General features: G+C 42.8%; 1 protein-coding gene across 2 annotated transcripts; it reads left to right on the top strand.

Moving 5' to 3' along the window:
- The first annotated feature begins 5,805 nt into the window (after positions 1-5,805).
- LOC103948499 (protein ABA DEFICIENT 4, chloroplastic) lies at positions 5,806-8,852 on the top strand. 2 transcript variants are annotated; one of them, XM_009359534.3, is made up of 7 exons: positions 5,806-5,880; positions 5,990-6,056; positions 6,722-6,950; positions 7,396-7,496; positions 7,633-7,761; positions 7,861-7,949; positions 8,055-8,852. In XM_009359534.3, exons 2-7 carry the CDS (start codon positions 6,012-6,014, stop codon positions 8,206-8,208), a joined length of 747 nt encoding a protein of 248 aa, XP_009357809.2. In that variant the 5' UTR covers positions 5,806-5,880; positions 5,990-6,011; the 3' UTR covers positions 8,209-8,852. The 2 variants fall into 2 exon arrangements, with proteins under 2 accessions (XP_009357809.2, XP_009357808.2); XM_009359533.3 differs by lacking the exon at positions 5,806-5,880 and having other exon boundaries at positions 5,900-6,056.
- The last annotated feature ends 649 nt before the right edge of the window (positions 8,853-9,501 follow it).

Here is a 9,501-nt window from a genome sequence, read left to right as displayed (position 1 = left end):
ACCACTTCAAGCGTTATCCTTGGCTCTTGGAGGCGTTTTTGGCGTGAGGTGTAGGCAAAGTCGTTCCTCAGAGACCATATCCTTCCAAGTCGCAGCTTTGATTCCACAAGTCGCTTAACTAGTATTGCAACACTTTAAAATTAAGCCACTTCATGAAGATATGCACATCGAGGACAAACCATCTTGTTCACATGACATCTTTTATGGGCAGGGGTCCTGCACTTAATTGTCTCTTCTGGTTAGAGACCTGGGTCTCGCGGAATTGAATCCTTCAGTTGGCTAAGTCTATTCTCATGGAATGACTATTTTGGCCAATTCTGGGAGTCGTCCGGCTCAGGTAGTTGCTAACATCAGAGGAAACTGAGCAGTCGTACTACCCATCCACGTCTGGATATTCCGGATACGCTATGTCTGAACATGCAGATGGTGTTTTCTACTTGTCACAGCGGTGGTTATGCCATGTATGCATAACAGAGGGCATTCTACATCATGTCTGCAGGGCAGCGGGGGTTCTCATGCCATGTCCATCGGGCAGTGGCCATTTGACACCATGTCTGCTGGGCAGTGGGTGTCTTGCACCATGTCCGCCGAGCAAAGGGTGTCCTATACCATGTCTGCAAGGCAGCGGGTGTTTTCTGCTTAGTGCAAGAAATGGTCAGTTTGTTTATGCATTTGGCCTAGGCTTGCGAATAGTTCATTCGATCGTCATTGATAAATAGAGGCTCTTATTGACTTTACTCATAGACAATAATGTCATAACAACTGATAATCCTCAACATGCAAGGTATTTGTCCATCGAACTACTTAATTCTTCAAACTTTTTCGTCTTAAACAGGGTCCAAAGAATGGTGGGAAGTCACACGTAGTACCTTCTCAGGTTGTAGGCATTCCACTGCTTGTCGATTTCTTTGTCCTTCATAAGTGGTAAGGGTGTAGCTGCCCATTCCACCTACTCGGCTGATTTTGTAGGAACCTTCCCAGATGGGAGCCATCTTTTTAGAGCCTTCCCGTCGGGCGATGAAAAAAAAGGCTTAGATCGGTCGGTAGATTGCGAAAGGAAGCGATTGAGTACTGGCCGCTCGTCCGATCAAACCTTGGATCTCCTTCAGAGTTGTGAGCGATTTCATGTCCAGGATCACTTTGATCTGCCTTGGATGAGCCTCGATTCCTCGTTGGGTTTACAAGATACCCTAAAAATTGGCCTAAAGAGGCACCAAATGTGCACTTAGCTGGGTTGAGCTTCATGTTGTATTCTTGGAGAATAGCAAAAGTTTCTACCAAGTTGCGAATGTGGTCTGACCGCTGCTTGCCCTTCACCATGATGTCGTCAACGTAGACTTCCATGGTGACTCTGATCTGCTTCTTAAACATTGTGTTTATGAGTCGCTAGTAGGTTGCTCCTACGTTCTTAAGGCCAAAAGGCATAACCTTATAGTAGTATGTGCCTCACTCGATCATAAATGCGATCCTTTCTTTATCAGGCTTGTGCATGGCAATCTAGTTGTAGCCTGAGTATGCATCCAAGAAGCTGAGCAACTGGTTCTTAGATGTTAAGTTAACGAGCAGGTCAATTCGGGAAACCGAATAGTTGTCTTTAAGGTATGCCTTGTTGAGGTTGATGTAATCCACGCATACTCTCCATTTGCCCTTTTTTTTTTCATTACTAGTACGACATTAGCCAGCCATGCTGAGTGTGCCTCTTCCTCAATAAATCCAGCCTCTAGTAACTTGTTAATCTCCGCCTCAATAATCGCTACTCGATCGAGTACGAACTGTAGCCTTTTTTGGATCACAGGTTTGGCAGCAGGATCGATGTGTAGCTTGTGACAAGCTATCGCTGGATCAATGTCGGGCATGTCAAAGGGTGACCATGCAAAAACATCGCGATTTCCCTAAGGAAAGCCATAAGTTTTTCCTTCTCTGCTGAGCTCTGACGTGAGCCGATTCTAGCGCCTTTTCCGGTTAGTAGGGGTCAGGAATGAAGTCATCAGCGTCGTCTTCGGGTTTCCATCCTGATTCATCTTCCAGTGCATTGTCGACTTTGATGCCATCTTCATGACCTACCTGCTGTAATTGCTATTTGGCAGAAATTGAGTCGTCTTTCTGCACTTCAGCTGCTACTGCAGGGGTGAAAGACTTCTTCTTCGACTCCTTGAGAACTTGTACAGTGCATCGCCTAAACATAGCCTAGTCACTTTTGATTTCTCCAACGGTTCCTCCCGGGATGCGAAATCAAATTTTCTAATACTTGATCAAGGTTACAGCTCCAATCTTCACTAGCCATGGTCGACCCAATATCCCATTATGGGGAGATAGGTCACTGACGATCATGAAGGTCTGTAATGAAACAATTGGTGGGCTGGTTAAATCTAGTGTGATAGTGCCAATGGCAGTTGAGGTGAGTCCGTTGAATCCAGTCAAGACTTCTTCTTTGCGTTGGATCGTGCTTTCCAGGCCCATCTTCTAGATGACTGACAGTTGTAGGAAGTTGACTGAGTTACCATTGTCCATCATGACTCTGTCAATGATGGCATGGGCCAATTGTACAAAAATTACCAGGACGTCGTTATGGGCAAAGTCTACTCCGTCAGCGTCTTGCTCGGTGAAGCCGACGATTGGTCAAGGTATAATATCTATGGCTTGAACTTGATTGACCAATCTCGCCTGCTGGATCTTCTTCTTCTTGAAGTTATTGGTGGCCCCTAGATGCTCGGATTTGGCAAATGTTCTGTTGATTTGGATTGTCTTGGTGGGGGTTCGGCATCAGCATCTGCTTCTCGCCTTGGCCGGGCAGCTGGTCTATCGACATATTGGTCGCACTTACCTTCCTTCACGAGTTGTTCAAGGTACTTCCTCCATGTGGTGCAATCATTGGTTGTGTGCCCAAGACCTTTGTGGAATGCGCAGTATTTGGTCTGGTTCATCTTAGAGGTGTCACCTTTTAAAGATGGTGGGGACGTCTTGAACCATGGCTTATCCTTGAGGTCGCGAAGGATCTTGCTGATTGGGACTGAGAACCTGGTGTATGTCTTGGGTGTTGCGCCCCCCTTAGCTGAGGTCTGGTCCCTGCGTTTGTCACCCGGCTTGCTTTTGTTATCAAGAAATTTATTGCTTACTTTCTTTTGAGTCGATTTCGCGTCTTTGCGCAGCTTCTCAAGCGGCTTATAGGAGCACTTTTCTTCATCCCAAAGGGAGTGCTTTTGTGCCAAAGCATAAGAGTTTGTCAGGGACGGGTTCTCACCCATAATCAATTCTTCGAAAAGTGGGTAATCTGCTGGGAGTCATTTTCGGAAAGTTAAACATACAATGCTATCATTGCATCAGAAGATCTTTGCCTTTTTCGCCTTGAATCTCTTGACATAAGTGCAGAGTGACTCTTTCGGATCCTTTTTCATGCTAAAAAGGTGGTCAAACCTCTTCTTGATCGAGCGGTAAGACGATTATTCCTTAGTGAAAACCAGGGAAAGTTCATCGAAGTTCCGGATTAAATGTGGCGACAGGGTGTGGAACCAGTCTTGTGCCTTGCCTTGTAGCGTTATGGCAAAGATCTTGCACATGAGATCATCATTGTTGGTGTAGAAGGTCATGGCACTTCGGTAATGCATCAAGTGCTTGTCCAAATCTTTATCTCCCCTAAACCAGATGAAATGTGGTGGGTTGAACTTCCACGATGGCTCCATCCACTTGATCTCATTTGTAAATGGTAACCTGCTTAGGTTGGCCACATTCTATGGAGGGCAACGTCAGTAGTGTCAATGCGCTGGTGGGGTAGCGGAGCCTTCAGCTACCCCCGATGCTAACCTGCTAGTCCATGTTGCTCTTCAGCATGTCCTGCTCGTCTATACCACGGTCACGGTGTACGTGGTTCTAATTATGCTGCTCGCTGTTGCGCCTGGCGGTGACTGCCAGTGGAACTTGAGCTGGGCTACTCACGTGCTCTTCTCTGTGCGTCATGCGACTGCCTACTCCGTTGCCTCGTAGAAGAATCTCTTTATGGGCCTAGCCTTGTGTAGACGCTTCTTCCGAAAGGTCTTGAGTGTTCTTCGAAGTATAGACCCAACCTCGAATGCACATTGACTCGTGAGCCAAATGAACGCTTCTCTACGCATCTAGGCGGGAGAAAACATTTCCTAGAGGGCCCAAACGAGAGTACTACCCAAATGCTCAGTTCGTGGCGGGCTGAACAACTCTTTGCCAGGACGTCGTTGGAATGAGTCATGTTCTTCCGCCTTTGTCCTGCTTCGGGACACCTCATCTAGGGCACGCTGCATCTCGATGCGCTTGAGGAGTTGGTTCACAAAGGTGGTCTGCTGCACAAGGGCGTTCGTCAAATTGGCGACCTGCTGAGGCAAGTAATGCTCACCATTTAGATTGAAAGAGTCTGGATGATAGGTGTCTCCATGCGTGGTGGAAGTATAATGAACTGCAGGTACAAAGCTTGAGCCCAGAGCGGGCAGTCCTGCAGAAAAGTGGGGCGTCAGTAACCCTGAGTCTATCGTAGGATCTGTGGTTGGAATCTGGACCGCTAGAGGTGGCCTCAGAATGGGTTGGGCCACAGGTCGGGTCGTCGAAGCGGGTCGCGGAATAAGTTGGACAGGCACCTGCTCGCCTTGGATCTATATAGTCGTAGGCCCTCTTGGCCATTGGGTTGCTTGGCTAGTAGCAGCTGCTGAATTCTGGGCTTGGATTCAGGCATACTGTGCAACAAGGCCTACTGTTGCATTAGGCTGGCCCTCCTACCCAGTGCTTGCTGTGGCAGCTGCCAAGCTTGGGGCCTCCTGCCCAAGGGCTTGGAAATGGACATGGGCCTCTTGCCTAGGGTTTGGTGGGAATGGTGTCGTGGCCTGGTGGCCTTGCCGTGGCTGCTGGGTCACGGCAAAGGTGGTGCTCCGTGGCGGTAGGGCTCCTCCTGCCATCACATTAAGCCTTAAGGTTCTTCATCGTGGGGCCATGTCCTCGTCTCCACTCTTCGGTCCAAATCCTTCCACGTATGGGGTTCCATTCATTGTAGTTTTTGAATTTCCTACCTTTGTATCCTTTCTCCAGGGATTAATCAAGAAACTTTTCTAGAAAAAATTAATTAATACAACATGTGAGAAATTCAACGTAATAGAAAATTCAAGAAACTAATGCAAGAGGCTTCTTCGAGTATTTTGAATCAGCTCTCAATGAAAGCACCAATTTGTGGATGCAAATTTCAGCCGTCTTTAGTCTTGACGAAAATGCATCTACAAAACAATCAACACCTTTGATCAAATACCTAAGCCTGACGCACCCACGAGGTGGGGGGTTAGGTCAACGAATCTCCAATGCCTAAGTTAGTTTCTCTGAGTGAGTAAAGTGTTTAAGGCTTTTTAGGATTGCAAAAGCCCCTTCAATTTGGTAGAATATGGGGTATTTATAGGGCTAGGGCCGGCCATATAGGGTTTAATGGAAAATATTCTCTAAATATTCTCAAAATATTTAATAGGAGATAATATGGTAATAATCCTTAATTGAATTAAATTAGGATTACTTACTTGATTAGAGTCAATCTTCAATTAGGAATGTATTAAAAATAAGATTTGGATAATTAATCTTATCTTTAATTCCTTGCCAAGGGCAGGTGAACTGTGGGCAGTTGTGTTCAGCTACTGAATCTTTCAGGGATGTGAGCTGTGCATGGGTGCATCTGAGAAGCCTGCCTATTTATTGAGGGACAATCTTGTTCTTCTTGAATAAAAGTTCTACGTTCCGCCTTTAGAATTTTTAGGATTATTTTAGGCTCTACAAATACGTCACAGATGAGGCAAGTCTCTCGACCCTAAACCTTCCCCTCTCTCTCTCTCTCTCTCTCTCTCTCTAAGCTCGGTGTCGGTACTGCTGTCTGCCAGTGAAACTGTAGTTTTTGCATTATTGGAGTTCTTTCCTTATCTTCATTTTTTTCCCAATTCCTAATTTCAGTACTGTAAAAACATATTATGGAGCAGCCGTTATTACTTGTTTACAGGGTTTCTGGTCTCACAACAGAGATGGCCTTCTCTTCTTGCTTTTGCCATTCTTCATTCTCCTTCAAGGTATTTCTTCTAAGTTTTGCTAGCTTCATTTTCTCTTCCCACCATTTTTTCTCTCGTTCAAAACGTTTCTCTGGGAATGATTAAGTATATAATACCCAGTTCCCTTGCAGTTTTTCATTTTTTATTGAGGATCTTAAAAGGAAGGAGAAGGGTATCTGGAGCAGTTTGAAATTAGTTATATTTTGTCCAACATACGCGAGCGTTGTTGATTTCTTCTTCTGGTTAAAGCATTTCTCTGGGTGTCAAAATGGGTGTTTGCTAGAGTAGTTTACTTGGATTTACAATTTGTATACCCTAACGTTGTTTTTCTTGGCCATGAAAATACATAATTGTTCTTCTTTTCGAATTGAAAAGTTCATTGCATTTTACTTGTAGTTTTGTTGTCAAATTGTCGTTATGATTACTGTGGCAGCAATATTGTTAAAAATCTGGAAAGACACATTTCACCAACTCTTAGAATCGATCCCATTCCCATATATTATGGCAATAATGCGAACTTGTTTGATGCTCGTGTAAAGCTTTCCTTTGGTATGAGCATTAATTTAGATCTCAAAGAGGGCATGAAGGCATGAATGTTAAGTTTTGGCATAAGCATTAACGTGTATTGCGATATATTGTTCTCAGTTGGGAATCTTCTCTTACAACTAAAGTTTCATTACTCATAGGTTGACTATGGCAAGAAGACTATAAGACATTGGAGCAACGATAGAAGTGCACAAAGCTTCACATTTACGCTGAGAGGTTATAACACTGAAGTCTTAGGTCAACAACTTGTGACAGTGGAATCTCACATGCACAAGGACTGGAGTTTTGTCGGAGGTTCAACAGTTACTATAAGACCAAAACTTGAGAGATCTATTCCACATCGAAAATGCTCTGGAGTATACATGTCATGTAATCCTTTCTGCTACTTTTAATGCTTTTCGTTTATAATTGATATCATTTGCAGTGTTGCGTGGTTGATTTGAAACTTGCTATGTGTTGTTAAGTGCAAAAGTTAGGATATTTGACCGTATGAAAATAAAAGCCCACGAATATCATTCATACGATGTTGAAGTACTCATTACTGGAATTCCTTCCTATAAAATGGTTACCAGTAGCCGTGTCATAATGATGCACAAGTTTGACAGACTGATAGTTTTACGAAGTGCAAAATCATCTTATTTCTTCCCTCTAAAAGGAATGGTTTATTGCCATTACTTGTTCATGATTCGTTTATTATCTGTTTACATCTCATAATTGTATGAGTGATAATGAGGATGGGAGGGCTGGGGGTCGTCTTAGCTTCAAATACCATCGATAACAATAAGGTTGGTGTATTTTTCTTTTTTGTGCTCAGGGTTGGCAAGTTCTCAAATTGCTAGTAGAGTTTTTACTTTGGCAACGACTGCAGTTCTCCCATTTTATGCCCTCATGGTTCTGGCACCTAAAGCTCAACTGGTATGTTCTTGGTATGTATGCTTTCATGCCGTAAATGCTTCTTATCGTTATTATTTTTTATATCAGTATAATCTTGCATGATTTGCCCAACCTAAATTGATGGACCTAATTCTTTGAAGTCAAGTAAAAAATGCAGACAAAAGTATTTACAGAGAGTAGTATACCATATGTTCTGCTTGGAGTTCTTTATGCCTATCTACTATACCTCTCTTGGACTCCTGAAACGCTTCGGTTGATTTTTGGAAGTAAATACTGGCTGCCTGAGGTGTGTACAGTTATTAGCAATATACAAGTTAAACAATCCTTTCTCATATGTTACGAAATTTTATACAAGTTTTTCCCCCTACCTATGTACTATGTGCAGCTGACTGGTATAGCAAAGATGTTCACCAATGAGATAACATTAGCTTCTGCCTGGATTCACTTGTTGGTTGTTGATCTCTTTGCTGCAAGGTCTCTCTCTCTCTCTTTCTCTCTCTCTCTCTCTCTCTCTCTCTCTCACACACACACGAGCATGCATGCTAAGACAGTTCTAACACTTTATGTTCATTGATCCAGGCAGGTTTTCAGCGATGGTCTGCAAAACCAAATAGAGACTCGACATTCAGTTTCTCTTTGCCTGTTTTTCTGCCCCATTGGAATACTGACTCATGTCGTTACCAAAGCACTTACTAAAAGTGGTGGAAGCTTAAGCAGTCACAGTATACATTGACAACTAAACTATGCTGAAACAATCTAAGAATTTAGGGAAGTTGAAAAAAAAAAAAAAAAAAAAACAACTTTCACTTGAATGAAGTCGCTTAATTTTATAGATTCCTTTAAATCACTGATCTTATTGGAATGATTAAGTTATTTAATGATTGTTGTTAGTTGTTACCATTGTATTGAGCCAAGAGCACTAATTGTAGCAATTTAGTTCTGGCACCTCTTCATCTTCTTTCTTGCACCTCGATAAATAGATGTCGGAGGAAGCCTTTGTTGATTGTTCTCTCTGTAATGTCATGCTCCTCGGTAGATGGATGTGGTTTGTTGTATTGTACTGATGTTCTAGTGACCAGTAAGAGTTTCCAGCACCACTGAGGACATATGCCAATTGTCGAACCTCGTGTAAGTTCCGTATGGTATCAGAGTGGGATCGTCTGCTGTTTTTCAATTCAATCTGATGGCGAAGATCCAAAGTATGAGGAATGCTTTGCCTGTTGCCAGCCAGGATCAGCAATCCAAGGTCTTGAGAATTTTGTCTTTTTTATTTTGCATGACATCTTTGGATCTCTTTCAAGGAGATGCATGGAATTCAAAACAATGCAGACATGATTTTTCAGTTGAACAAGGATAAAAGCAGATGTTCTTTATTCACCCAAGAATTCAAAACTGCTCTTTTTTTTTTTTTTTTTGTCTAATGTACCAGGATGGTGATGGTCTGAACGTGACAGGCAGGTTTTACCCTCCTATCGGTGTTGAAGGGGTTGCCCACGACATGGTGTTGGAATGTTTATGGAAGTGCTCTGGCAAACTTATGTGAAAGTGCTTATGGTTTGTAGAAGTGCTTTCTTATGAAACACCTTCTACACATTTCTTCCGGAAGCACATGGAACTGTTTCTAGAAATTATTTGGATATTTGTAGCAAACGCAAAAGTGCTTCCCACATAAGCAATAGTAAAGGCTCCATTTTTCCACCAGAATTTACTCATTCACATTCTTAACACATTCCTCTTTATTTCGGGCATCAAATAGGATAAATCAAAACAGAAACAACATGCACGATTAAATAGGGATGTAGAGAAACAATATGATCCCACCAGATCAAAGCGTTGGGCCGTATACTTTCTTCTTTTTAGCCCGTTTATAAATTATTGTGGGTCTAATAGCCATCAAAGCTATTGACACCTTCACCGACAAAAATATTGATTTCAATAGTTCTCTCTTTAACCAACTAATAACTACAGTTGAAGGGTATCTATTTTCACTTGTAAGTTAAAGTTCTTAGCTTTGACTCACATAGAT

Source organism: the organism of the source record quoted next, unplaced genomic scaffold (assembly GCF_019419815.1).
Source record: "Pyrus x bretschneideri cultivar Hongxiangsu unplaced genomic scaffold, Pyrus_bretschneideri_v1 Contig41, whole genome shotgun sequence".
Classification (NCBI taxonomy): Eukaryota; Viridiplantae; Streptophyta; class Magnoliopsida; order Rosales; family Rosaceae; genus Pyrus; species Pyrus x bretschneideri.
The sequence above is the reverse complement of the archived record's forward strand: the minus strand, read 5'-3'. Positions and strand labels throughout refer to the sequence as shown.

Excerpts from the sequence above, each read along its gene's own strand:
- LOC103948499 (XM_009359533.3), top strand. The coding sequence starts at position 5,961 with ATGGAGCAGCCGTTATTACTTGTTTACAGGGTTTCTGGTCTCACAACA. Across the intron at positions 7,762-7,860 it reads GTAAATACTGGCTGCCTGAG|CTGACTGGTATAGCAAAGAT; the intron begins GTGTGTACAGTT and ends TACTATGTGCAG. Across the intron at positions 7,950-8,054 it reads GTTGATCTCTTTGCTGCAAG|GCAGGTTTTCAGCGATGGTC; the intron begins GTCTCTCTCTCT and ends TCATTGATCCAG.